We start from the raw sequence: 14,072 nt of genomic DNA on the forward strand, positions 1-14,072 counted from the left end.
CTCATTTTGTGAGTATAGTTTTGCAGGTTCCAGCAGAACGTGCTGTTGGTCAGCTTCTTGTGTTCTCACAGCAACATCAGACACATGTTCACACTGAAGAATTTTACTACCATCACACGGTTTCCTCATCAGTGCTCTTGATCAGTGAGTTCTATATTAAGGGGATTTGGCAGGTTTGGGTGTGACTGATCTGTTAGAGCACTTTGTTAGAACGAGTGAGAACACAGAGCAACAGAGGCACAAAACCTTCCTCAGAGCAAGAGGAGGAAATATGCATGTGGAAAAAACACATTCCAAATGTTCAACCCTTTTTTTCTTTTCCAAAAAAGTTTAGATGCTGTGCAAAATGTAAATAAAAACAGGATGCAATGATCTGCAAATCATTAAACCATAATTTGAATGAAAATACTACAGACAACAAATTAAACATTGAAACTGAGAAATTTTATTGCTCTTTGAAAAATATTTTATTATTTGTTACAAAAAATTTGGGATGGGGGCCAGTGTACCACTGTACCACTGAACTGAGGAGACGCTGCTGTAGTTCAGAAAGTGAAATGTTTTCTGTTCGTTTTCTTGTTCAGGATTTCAGCTGGACGTCGTCTGGACGGCAGCACATGTTGCTAAACTATGTTTATACCGTTCAGCATTAATGGTGCCTTCACAGATGAGCACGTCACCCATGCCATGTGCACTAATGCCCCCCTAAACCATCATGAATACTGGCTTTAGAACTGCACTGATAACAGGCTGAGTGGTCTTTAGCCCAGAGGACAGTGTCCATATTTTCCATAAAGAATTTCAAATGTTGATTTGTCGGACCGCCGGACGATTTTCCATTTCCCCGTCCATTTTAAATTAGCTCAGGCCCAGAGAAGGTGGCAGCATTTCTGGATCCTGTTTTTATCTGGTTTCTTCTTTGTGTTTTAGAGTTTTAACAGCATTTGTGGATGCAGTGATGAACTGTGTTCACAGACAGTGGTTTCTGAGCCCATGTAGTGATTTCCACTACAGAATCAGGTCTGGTTTTAATGCAGTGCTGTCTAAGGGCCCAAAGATCACAGCCAGCAGATACTGGTTTTTGGCCTCGTCCCTCACATACAGAGATTTCTCCAGATTCTCTGAGTCTTTTAATGGTATTATGTACCGTAGACGATGCAAAGCAGAAGTTCTTTGCTGTTTTACATTGAGAAACGTTGAATTGCTGTACAATTTGATGGTGCAGTCTTTAAACGAGTGGTGACCCCTCCTCATCTTCACTTCTGAAAGACTCCGCCTCTCTGAGATGCTCTTTATACCCATTCATGTTACTGACCTGCTGTCAATCAACCACCAGGTGATTTTTACCATTACAACTTTACCAGCCTTTTATTCCCCCGTCCCAACTTTTTTGGAGCACGTTGTCGGCGTCAAATTCAAAATGGGCAAATATTTTTCAAAAAGCAATAAAATTTCAGTTTCAACATTTGATTTGTTGTCATTTCGTCAAGCATGTATCTGCATTGTGAAAGGATTCTTCAGATTGGAGAATGTGTGGTATGTGGTTCTATAAAGCACCAAAAAAGGTTCTGCTATTGTTACAAGCTTGACATCATAATAGAACCCTTTTCAAAGAGGTGCCACATAGAATCATATCCAGCACATTCTCCATCAATCTGAAGAACCCTTTCATGATACAAAGAACCCTTTAATCATGGGTTCAAGTGTTTATGCTTCCATATAGAACTTATTTTTTTTACCAAAGAATCCTTGAAGAACCATCTTTTTTAGAGTAAAGGACAACAAATCATGTAAAAACTGAAAAACGACAAAAAAAAAAGAGATGCAAGGTTTTCTTCTATTTCTTAAATACACTCTGAAAAAAGATGGTTCTTCAAAGGCTCTTTAGTAAGAAAAATGGTTCTATAGAACCATAAAACACCCTAAAGAACCCTACCCATGCTTAAACTGCTGTTCAGGTTGATGGAGAACATGTTTCATAGTTCTATATAGAGCCTTTTTGAAAAGACATTCTACTGTAACAAGTTTGACCTCGTAACAACAGAAGAACCCTTTCTGGTGCTATACAGAACCATAAACAGTGTTCTCCATCATCCTAAAAATCATCCTTCACCATGCAAAGACCTACTTAATCATGCAAAGAGTTCAAGTGTTTTTGGTTCTATTGAACCTTTAAATAATCATCTTTAAGTGTGCAAGTAAAAAAAATATCCTGTCAGAGCAAAACCTTCAGAACAGGACCTCACAGAAGAAAATACCTTAAGTGTAACAGGTTCTGCGGGTCTGTTCATCAGGAAATTTTACGTACAGAACGTAAGAACCAGTTGATATTTACAAATAAAGTAATAAAATGAAAAACTATTGTCCCAGCAATGAGGCGATGATGCATTAGCTCGTGCCCTGGTGTCCAGTCAGATCTGTGGGCTCGTATCAGCCGAGCGGAACTAATCAGAGCAACACGTTGTCTCCTACACGCTCATCTTAAAGGACTCAAATGATTAGGACCACTTTATTTAGACACTGGGTAGAGTTATCAGTGAGTACAGCACAGTGTACAGGCCTGGACTTATTCGCTCATCAATTTAACAGATTTTAATCCCATTTTTGCAGCTGGTGTAACCGTAAACACTACAACACACACAAAATCACGAGAACTAACACTTATATACACTGCAAGTGTCAGCGGTCAGTAAAGCTGCTTTTGATCAATTTAATGTCATTTCACTTCAATGTTATGACAACTGAAGCCTTTATAAACGTCTACTTCGCTTTATTCATGTGTTGTATGTTTATGGATGCTGCCCTTCAGTAAAGCCAACAAAAATATGAACTCAGATGATACAGATCAGCTTTGTAGCACACGGCACTATCAGGGTATCAATTACTGCACTTCAGTCTGAATTGCTTGTGTCATGAGTATAAAAGTTAATTCAAATTACTGATGTAACGCACGTCTGTCTCTCTCGGTTAGATTGAGCTTTTTAATCAGTGACATTTTTATAATCATCAGCGGTTATTAAAAGCAACAAATCGATGTAAAAGGTGGTTCTAAACGACTCCTCTAACTGAGAAAAGGTTTCTGTGTTTTCGTTAGAGAACCTACGCAGCACGTATTCACCCATCTGGTATTCATTTTATTGATTTAAATTTTTCTGTGTAGGCAAGGCAGCAGTAACAAATTCACCAACAGTTCATAAAAATGTCCAGGCCGTGGGATCCTGCGCCACATCTCACAGAGCATTAATCGGAGCTTCAAGGCCAGACTCCACAACCCTAAGCACGCAAAACCTCAGGCTAAAGGTGGATGGAGTTGCAGCAGGTGTTCGCTTTCCACTTTCTATGAAAAAGAAAAGAACAGCCTCACGGCTCTAGAACAGCTCCTGAGTGAAAGGCAGACTCCAAGACTCAGGAGCAGTAAAGGCGTAGGTTTGTGAAGTCTGGCCATGGAGCGCCGTTCGAAGCGGTCTGGGTGGGTGTTAGTTGGCTTTGGCACGCAGCTGCGCTCTTTTGCCGGTGACGGCCTGGAAGCCTGTTTTGATGCTGGCGACGGAGCAACGGGAATGACACGTCTCGCACTGCAGGAAGTACAGACGGGTGTCCTTCTGCAGGATGGTCTCGGGAGAACGACACGTGTGGCACGTCACATACTCCTCTGGAGGAGAGAAGAACGGAGAACACAATGAGCATCTCAGTCTTGAGAGTTTAACTTGGTCAAATGAGGGGGGGGGTCTGAACAGGTCTTCAGAACAGAGCAGCTCATCTCTGTGAAAAGCATTTAAACACTAATCTTGCACTACTTATTACACTAAAGTCTTTCCTCTGTACTGTGTATTTGTCTGTCTCTGTATCAGTGTCGACTCATGTCTGGTGATGTTTTAGCTCAGAGGTTCATTTACGCTGTAGTCCATTTGCTCTAGTTTTTTTTTTTTAGTTATTTTCCACAGCTGTACGTCACTCTGGATAAAAGCTTCTGCTTAGTCCTGTAAATGTGAATGTACCTAAATATTTTACATATATTACATGTCTATTTTCAAAGATTAAGGTACAATCAAGGCTCAGGTGGCTGTTGGGAAAAAATATGTAGAAAACAGTAAATTTTTAGTTAATGTGAAGAGAAGGGAAAAAAAAACAAATAATGGAAGTTAAAATTTACATTTACAGCATTTGGCAGACACCCTCATCCAGAGCGACTTACACTGTGAGCATTTTATACAGGTAGGCCAAGGTGGTGTTAGGAGTCTTACTCAAGGACTCTTATTGGTATAGTGTAGGGGACTTGTCCAAGCAGGGGATTGAACCCCAGTCTACAGCGTAGAAGGCAGAGGTGTTACCCACTACACTAACCAACCATAACCACAAGCATTTAAATTTCCATTTCTAGAGGTTCATTCGTCCCGAACCTAGAAATGTTATATTACGTAAAAATGAACCATTAAATTCATTAAAAAAACATCACTGACGATCCACTGATTATCTGCTTGTTGTGAACTTTAGACTGTGGTGTATGAAAGCGGCTGTGTGCTTATATACTGAAACTACCTGAACAAAACACAGTTTAAAAAACACACTCACTTATATATCTTCGTAAGACGTTCTCTATCTGTTTCTGCTGGAACCTTCCTTTGATAACAAGCTGGTTATTTCCATCGATGGAACCACTGAAAAGAGAGATTGTTCATGTTTTAATATTATCAACATTCTTCTCAATGTTATAATGCTGAACGATGCTGTGACCTTAAATAAAGCAGGGTTAATCTCACCTGGTACCCAACTCAGCCAGCAAGAACGCCAAGAGATGTTTGGGCTGTCGATGCAACCTAAAGTGCAGGGAATTATTAATATGACATCAGTGTTTAAACAGTTTAAACAGTTCTATTAAACTCACTGAATTTACAACAAATGAGTCAATGATTTGGTTGATGATCATCGTAATGGTTCTCTAATGAGGGCAGATCTGTGAGGGTGTTCTCAGCTGGTGGGTTGAGGCCCTGTGGTTCCACTACATGACTTTTACCCCATTTAGCCTCAATTCTCAGCCTGGCTGAGTCTGAGCTGGTGGCTCTAGGCTGAAGATCGTTGAGTCAGTCAGAGTTGACAGATGTCGAGTCGAGTCGCGTTTGAGGGGCTCAGACTCAGATTTACAGCCTCCCTTTCAGACCAATCAGAGTTTATCAAACATGTTTAAGTTTTTTGGCCTCAGGGAAATAAAGTGTAAACTGTTCAATGACTCCTTACTCACGTTGTGAATCCACGGCTTTAGGTTTTAATCGTCAGTGCATACATCGTTACAGCTTTGAAGACAGAACAGAACTAATGACCTCATCCATGCAGTGCCAGACAGACTTCATTACATCACCAGCCCAAACTGTCACAAATCCGACAAGAGCCTCTCTCTTTGGATTAAATAAATAAATAAAAAAGGAACAAGAATATGTATTTGTTCTTGTGAGTCTACATAAAAAAAATATTTATTTGGTTCTGTAGTCTTTATAGAAAAAGCTGTTGACGCACTGCTGACTGTTCTCAGCCCTTCAGTGCACAAAAACAGTTCTGGAAGTAGTGGCTTTTCAGAAAAACAAATGGCGCATTTGTAATTTTAGATTTTGCCTGTGCTTAAAAGTAATCTTCTCATATTATTGCGATATCCAACAGCTTTACTTAACATTGCATTATGTCAATGACATGCAGCACATCTCGCCTTAAAAAACACTTTCTTTCCCAAAAAAGGGGATAAAATTCGTCAAAGCTTAGTCTGTTTATCCTGCAGCTTTTATGTAGTTAGTTGTTTAATGAAGTAGCCTTGAGAGCATATTTGTTCTCACTGCAGACAGAGGACCACTGATAAATGACTGCATGTTGAGGTGTGGTGCAGTTTAATAATGGCTTTTTAATGCTACCTCATGTCAGTCTCCACTTCACTGCTGAGTGATGTAGGAAGCTCTTTATCCAGACCAGAAACTCAAATCTAGTTTTTCGCACTATTAACAGTCATCGCCAAAAACAAGAGTCTGCTGTGGCCACAAACCGGCTGACACTGATGGTACTTTCCACATTTTGTTCACTGCCTTTAGGAAACTCACTGAGGCCTTCGCAGTGGGTCAAGTGGACAGACTGGACTGATATTTGGCGGCTTCTGAGCAGCTTTAGTGTCAGCTCAGCAGAGACGAGGTGTAGGGAGACGAGCGCTTGCTCCACTGCGTGATCTGCCTGGTGAGTTCAGAGTGATTCAACTCTGAAGTTTTAACTCTGCAGGCAGTCGGTAGTAAAATATTCATCCAGCTCTGCGTTTCTGCCTCATTCACTCTCCGTCTGTGCATAAAGGCCTGAACAGGTCCAGCCCAGTTCAGTTCTGCCTTGTTTGCGTCTCATGATAACAACGTAGTCTGAGTGTTTTTTTTCTGGCTGAAGCTCGTTGTGTGTGATGTCATGGGTGTGATGCTCACCGTTTTCAGAATCTGTCAAGATTTTAAAACTTGTGTTAATGAATTTAGAGCCGATTCTTAATACTGAGCTTCCAGGTTAACACGTTTTGAGACTGAGCTGTTTAGTTTTAGCTAACAAAACGTAGCCTAGCTAATAGAACCCAGGCAGACTGGAAATAATTTGTCACAAATGAGCTTAATCACACACAGACACACGAAAGCACTCAACCGAAATGCAACGTGTTGGATGGTGGAGCATGAATAGGCCAACAGGTCAAAATCAGCTACAGTGCATCTTAAATGATGAGGTTAATTTAAAAAAAAGGGGGGGGGCAATAAGCCTTTCATTAGTGATTATTTCATGTTTCATGGAAAAATCAGGGATGCATAATGTCATCAGCAGACAGATCATATTTGGCCGATGTTTCCCATACTGTGTTTATTAAACTCCAGAAGAGCAGAATGTTCAGGTCACGCTGAGTTACTGCACTGACATATGTGCACTTTATTACTTTCACTGCTTTTGTAAAATAAGCAGAAATAAATCTTATTTCTCTGTGATAACACATTTTTTAGTTGTTTATATACCAGTAGATATGAATAAGAGAAGTGCTGGCCCACGTTCCCCACATCAGTGCATCCCTAGAAAAAATTATGTGCATAATTCACATAAAAATGAATTTAAATCGATCTGCACTATGGTGTGGTGTTCATAGATTTACTCACAATTTGCAGATGTCTGTGAAATTAACAAAGGAGGTCTTTTTAGTGCCGACTCTCACAACCTGAGGGGGCTTCATCACAAACTTCCTTTTCTCACCAGCAACCATGTCTGGATTCTTTTCCCGCATGATGTTGAAGACTCTGCTCAGAAGCTGTGGAACAGAAAGGGGTTCAGAACACAAACAGGACACAAACACTGCAGACAGACTTTCATGCCCTCAAATATTCCTTAATATTTAATCAGGGCTAAGCAGGAGAAACATTCACTTCATCAGGAAAAGGGAGCAGCAAAACAACTAGAACAGTCACGCAAGATGATGTGGGTTTACAAGACAAACTAATATTCTGCATAATTAAGTGGTTAAGATGTAAACAAAGCGGTTTGGTGTGAAATGCTATTCTAGATAAACATACCGAGTCAGAACTGTTCACAGTGGTGGTGATGGGAACCAGACGTCCCCCTCTAAAAGCTCCTCAGAGAAAGTTCCTATATGAAATGGTTCTGAATTCACTGCCTGATGACTGAGACGCTGTTTTATGGTAGTTTAAAGAACTTCAACTCCATTCATGGTGGAGGGAGACATGCAGGGCGCTGTGTGGCAAAATAGTCTCCAAAGAAAACTGATTATTCAAGATTTTCCACTATTTTCCATCATCAACATTCCATATAAGCTCAGAAGACTCGTCTAGGTTCTCTGGTGGTTCTGGATGGTAAATAAAATGTCTATATCTGTGTTGTAGTCATGGCGACGCCTGGTTCCCATCACATCCAATGTAAAAACGTCTGAACCATTTCACAATAAACCGTTCAGAATCTCTCCGTTTACACCTCACACAGTGAATTATGGGGGAATTTTGGAAAATTGGGGCAATGCCCCTTTAACATCAGTGACGGTCAGTGCCGGCTCGCACAATCACAGAAGTGTTTACCTCGTCGTATGTGTAGTCTCTCTCCGAGCCGGCCCAGGCGGGACCCGTCTGTGTGCTGAATGTGATGTCATCCAGGTTCTTACTGTCGTCATCCTCCAGACCTACAGAGCGGCACCGCTTCACATTAACATCAACCCATAACCTTATATTTATTGCTGCTGCTGTGAGTCTCCACTACCTACCATCATCTCTGCTCGGAACATCTGAATCATCCTGGAAGTCCTTAATCTTTTTGGACTTCTTCTTTTTAGCAGGCAGCATTAAATCATCGTCATCTAGTGTCTCAGACGGTTCCGCCTCGATCTTCAGCTCCTTTAGAAGATAAGCAACAAAACAGGCTGTGAAACAAAGACATCAACACTTAAATCTGCAGTGATTAAATAAGTGGGATAAATCAGAGATACATCACAACAACTTACCTCGGGGTGGACAAAGCATTGCTAACAGTGCTATACTGATACAACAGGATTTTATGTAATGATGTGAGTTTTTTAACCAAGTACTGGAGAAAACATTTTTTCATGCAAACATCTAAACACGGAGAACCTCTACATGTTCCTTACTATATAAAGGCAAACTATCTGCTCCTAATATCACGGTTGATCCTGATAAACCTGTGAGCTACTAAGGCTTTTAAACTCTGATCAGTTCTCCGTTAACTGGACTGCGTGGAGTTATTTAATCACGAGCAGCAGCTGCTCATTTTCACTGCAGTGTTTCATGAAAAAATTTAATATTATGAGTGGCCTGGGGTAATGCTAACAGCTGCTACGTTAAACCTTTTTTTAATTCTCTCTCTATAACATTCTCTTCTCGGTTCGTGCTATTCTGTTTATATTTACAGCTATTAAAACAAACTGATTCCATCACTGACTGGATGTGGTATCCAGCCAACACTCATGTTTACAGACACTTTAGATTTAGTCTATAAAAGTTCAAAAAGTGTTTATTTTAGTTTTAAATCATCAATTTAATTAACTCTATTCAATTTACCAGTTCCACAGATCTATACTGATGATATTATGAGCATAATGTGATCAACACTGTTGCACAGCTTTACTAATGACACGAGTTGTTTCTCCACTATCCCATTAATTCAATGTAGTGTGGTGTATTTGGATCTGTGTATGTATTTTTATATATTTGTGATTTTAAATGTTTTGTAGTATATTCTGTACGTTCTACAAAACCCAATCTTTGGATTTCAAGTCAGAATGTTTCGTAACTAAACTGCACTATAGCCGGTGTAAGAACCATTCAATTGTGCAAAGGGTTCTTCGAGTGTTCTTTACTAAAGAACCATCTTTATTTGAGTGCGCAGGAACAGGTCCTGGCTAGCTTTCAGCTGATACGCCTGGCTAGCTATCAGCTGTTCCCCTCAGCAAACTATTTGTTATGCAATTAAAAGAGCTATAAATCTATCAGACGCTCCACATCCGTGTGTATTGTTAACTAGGTGGAACCGTCTGGAGAGGAACCCTGACGACCAAACAGAGAACCTCTGCCACAGACAAAACAAACCAAAATAAAAAGTGAGAACTACTGACCTTCATCCCCTCATCCAGCTCGTTGTCGAAAATCTTCTCCTTTTTGGATTTCTTCTTCTTCTTCTTCTGGTTGAAGAAGTTCAGGTCATCCAGGTCGTCCGAGGGCTCTTCACGACCATGTGAAGAAAATTTGAAGTTAAAGCAAGAAATTAGGACTGTCGTTCCTGAAGGTCGCAGATTTCGGCAAAATATACTAACGGAGTTAAGAATAACAAGAGCGGCTCATGATTAGGGCCGACTGATATGTGAAATATTTACCACAGTATTTTCCTGTTATATAAGGAGAGAATAAGCGAACACAATATTCAAACCTGATGTTCCACATCGTTTCCAGGCCTGCACTAAATAACCCAGCAGGCAGATCCGCTGTTCCTGCTGCTATTCACTAATTTCTCGTGAACAGTCTGTCTGCACCAAATCTTCTGCGGTTTCACGGAGTAGATTTATGTGAGAACGAGTCCGGTGCTCTCACACACACACACGCACATACACACACACACAAACATACACACTCCTAAGGCTTCTCTGCCATCAAACTGCCCACAAATCGTTACGTCCAAACACTGCCCTAAACACAAAGGGCATTTGAGAGGAGCAAGATGACTGGTTAGAAGACCATCGGGGGTGGAAGGATCGATCAGTTATGTATCGGCCCAAATCTCGAACTTAGTCAATCCTGAGAGCTGATCAGTGACGTAAAACATATGGGCCATATTTCACCTGAGGCACCAGAACTTAACTGCTGCACCATTTAAGGGGGAACAGGAAAATCTGAACAAGAAGCTGAAGAAGCTTCAGGCTCATCAGATCTATTTCACTAAGGATCAACATTTTCCTGAAACACATTATTTAACATGTGGCTCCTGTTTCTCTGTAAACTCGCTGTGTGAACATGCAGAGCTGTGATTAATACACGTAGTTGTCAATCTTAGCGCAGCTCACACTGCTCTAGCTACTTTTGGCTTTGAAAATAAAAATGAATTGCAGATCTACAAAAGCGATAGTGTGATGGCCATTTTAGTCTTTTCAGTACATTTACAAACCCATCCTAACACAGGAGGACAGCATCGTCCTGTTAGTGGTGCCGGTTGCAAAGGTAATTTCAATAGCTATGTCAGAGTGACAGCATGAAGTCAGCTGCTTTGCCCGTACAACACCTGCGAAGGGTTTTAAGACCATGCAGATCTATAAAATATATATATTATTCATATATATATATACACACACATATATATATATATATATATCCATCCATCCATCCATCCATTTTCTAAGCCGCTTCTCCGTCAGGGTCGCGGGGGGGTGCTGGAGCCTATCCCAGCAGTCTTCGGGCGGAAGGCAGGATACACCCTGGATGGGTTATATATATATATATATATATATATATATATATATATATATATATATATATATATAGTTCACTTGGGCAATGCATGCCAATAAAGAGGTTCTGAAGGAGGTGTGTATTTGTTTTCCTGTTAAGAATCACTTCTGTGCCTTTAAATGTGGCATCCCCGTCCTCGATCGGTATCAGCTTCAGAAACACTGATCGGTGCATCTCTAGACGGCACGATATTGGCATGAAAGGCAACGTTCAATAAAGCTGGTGGATATCATAATCTGAGAAGTGATAAGCTATCATTAAAATAGTGCTCCTCTGACTGGAGGTGATTACACAGAAAACTAACTTTAGTTTAGGAAACAGCAAAACAAAATTACACAAGTACTATTGCTATTAGGCAAGATAAGTAGTAGCACTAACAGCTGCTTACATCAGAACTGCAAGCACATTTCTGTGCACTGAAAGAGAAACAATCAGCATTACCTTACAGCTTTTTCTAAAGACTAAACAAACACACATTATTTTACAGGCACACAAGAACAACTACAGGTTTTAGCTGATTTGTGTGGTTAATTTATACACAAGAATTGGCTGTATAGACTAATGGTTAAGTCACTCGTTCAATGTGTGGAAGAGCCAAGATCGATCCCAGCTCTTAAAAAGCACTCATAACGGTTTGTGCTAGTGATGCGACAACATCTCTCATATTGCAATAATGAAAAATACGGTTTCTGGTGAAGCCCTAATGAATAATAATAAGAAATGAATAACAGAGACTGGAAAATATAGGAAAATGTTAAGGATATAACACCAAATGATAAAAACTCAAAGATAAGAACAAAAGAACAATAAACGAATAGTTGCACTAGAGAACTCAGTGCCAAGACATGATACTTGTTCTATAAACTTCCAAAAATCGTCACAGGTTCTAGTCCAAATCCTGGAAGTGTGTCCGTTTACATGTACTGCATATGCTCTTACCTTTCCTTCTACCCTCATCTTCATCCACATCCAAGTCTCTCTCTTCGCCTCCGTCCACTTCGGGCTCCTTTGTCTCGACCTGCACTCCATCATCCGCCTCTCCTCCTTCCTCCTCCAACATGAAGGGCTTCTTCTTCTTCTTCTTCTTCTTGGTCATGGTGGGGTCAAAGATCATCTGCGCAACGGCAAGTCGACGTTCCAGAGTGAGAAGCAGTTACAAGAAAGTTAGGATCGGGAAGGAAGACTAAGTTGGGGTGGGCAATATGGCGATAATTATTTCTGCTACAGTCTTTAAAAAAAACGCACGTTTTATTACGAAGATGTTATTTAATGTGATTTTGTGCCATCTGTGAATAAACGTATTAAAAGTCTTATGTCATTTAAATGTTGAACAACTGGGGTTTACTGGGAATACTGTGGTGCACATTTATTGGGAAATTGTCCTGAAGTGTTAAGATTTTTTAGCAGTACTGTCCAGCCTTAAAGGGAAACTCCATCAATTATTTTAAAAATTCTACACAATGAAATGGTTAAGACGCAAACAGACCCATTCAGAGTGGTTGGAGAGTAAATTAAACGTCTATAGGTGTGTTGTCGTCATGGTGACCCCTGTTTCCCATCACCACCAATGTTTACAACTAACGCTTGTTGGAATTGTGGAAAAATCAGTGGAATCCCCCTTTAAGAACCGCATGCTTTACTACAAAGCCAGCACAATTATTCCTGTATAGTGTGATTAAGTGCTAGATGCGAATGACCGTATTAACTGTTTTAATAGTTGTCTTTAAAGGTGGAACTTGTGCTGGGCTTCTGTGTGTTCCAACTTATCAAGCAATAGAAATACTAAATATTTTGGTGCATATTATTTATTAAGAAACTGTCTCACGGCGTTTTGAGATATTTTCTGCTTTTCAGATGAAGGCAAAATGAAAACTATCCCCACAGTGTAATGCGTACAGTCTAGTCGCGTCTGGGCTGAATTATGATGTTAATCTAAAACCTGTGATTTTCGGCTGAATGTAGATCTTTTCACTAGCTGGGTTAGCTGGGCTACTTAGCTAGTCACCGTTAGCTCAACCGCAACAAGGAGTCGTTAGCTAGCGAGAAAATTACTCTACAATATTAACTGAGAACTAAAGCCAAATCATATTTATATCTATAAAACGCTTTTACAGAATAAGCTCACAAAGAGAAGACTATGTGCAAGTCATTGGCTAGACTAACGTTACCTTTACGTCAGCTAAGCTAGCCACATAGCTGACGCTAACTGGAAAGCGCAGCTTCAGTGATTAACGTGACAAGAAAAAGGTGTAAAATTGGATCGTTTTGTGGAAAATTAGACCATTTATAATCAATAAACCAGGGATTTAGAAGACACAAGAGGAAAGCTGGTCCATAATTAGCTTGGCGGGCTGAGGTACGGACGAATTTTCCGTTCCACCTTAAACAATGCAGCAGTTACATTATGGCGCCTCGGCTCCATAACGTTGCTGCTGCGCCATTTAAGGTGGACCGGGAAGTTCGTCCGTGAGGTAACGTTACTGCTATCGCACGTGAGATTCGCTCCCAGCTAGGCCGCGCCGGATTTCCAGACGGAGTGAAAAGCTTCCGCGGGATTTTCAACAAACAAGAAACGCGAGTTTACGCACCTCGTCCCCGGACATGTTCTCAGGTCGGCGCGGTCGATTCGAAGGAGAATCTCTAAGTGTTTTACTCGCTTTTCCGCCGCCGTCCGCCTTCCGCTGTGCTGTGGCTCACTGCGCGCTGGGCTGGGACGCGCGTGGTTCAGCCGCCGCACCGCATCATGGTAGTTGTAGTGCATAGTGTTACATTTTTTTTTGGATTTGGAAAAAGCTAAGAACGGTATAGAACACATCAAACATATTTTTATTTTTATTGGCATTATTTAGTGAACTGCCATCATTTGTTGATCATTATTTTGAGATGCTAAACTTTTATTTTGACATGTAAGGTCATTATTTTGTGATGCTAAGTCATAATTTTTGAAAAGTAGTTGTTATTTTGAGATACTAAATCATTATTTTGAGATGCTAAGTCATTCGTTTGAGATGCTCAATCGTTATTTTGAGATACTAAGTTGTTATTTTGAGATACTAAGTTGTTATT

The 14,072-nt window shown here is 40.4% G+C and overlaps 1 protein-coding gene across 1 annotated transcript; it reads right to left on the reverse strand.

The window, feature by feature from the left end:
- Positions 1 to 2,495: 2,495 nt before the first annotated feature.
- Positions 2,496 to 13,746, reverse strand: eif2s2 (eukaryotic translation initiation factor 2, subunit 2 beta). The gene is made up of 9 exons (XM_017708433.2): positions 13,595 to 13,746; positions 11,946 to 12,120; positions 9,623 to 9,729; positions 8,258 to 8,387; positions 8,076 to 8,176; positions 7,149 to 7,297; positions 4,761 to 4,817; positions 4,573 to 4,658; positions 2,496 to 3,652 (listed from the first exon to the last, which is right to left on the reverse strand). The coding sequence occupies exons 1-9, from the start codon at positions 13,607 to 13,609 to the stop codon at positions 3,477 to 3,479; spliced, it is 996 nt and encodes a 331-aa protein (XP_017563922.1). The 5' UTR covers positions 13,610 to 13,746; the 3' UTR covers positions 2,496 to 3,476.
- Between the last annotated feature and the right edge of the window lie 326 nt (positions 13,747 to 14,072).

The sequence above is a fragment of the Pygocentrus nattereri genome, chromosome 26, assembly GCF_015220715.1.
Source record: "Pygocentrus nattereri isolate fPygNat1 chromosome 26, fPygNat1.pri, whole genome shotgun sequence".
NCBI lineage: Eukaryota > Metazoa > Chordata > Actinopteri > Characiformes > Serrasalmidae > Pygocentrus > Pygocentrus nattereri.

Coding starts and splice junctions, on each gene's coding strand:
- eif2s2 (XM_017708433.2), bottom strand. Junction 7,298..8,075: donor GAGACTACACATACGACGAG/GTAAACACTTCT, acceptor TCTGTTCCACAG/CTTCTGAGCAGAGTCTTCAA. Junction 4,659..4,760: donor CTGGCTGAGTTGGGTACCAG/GTGAGATTAACC, acceptor CTCTCTTTTCAG/TGGTTCCATCGATGGAAATA.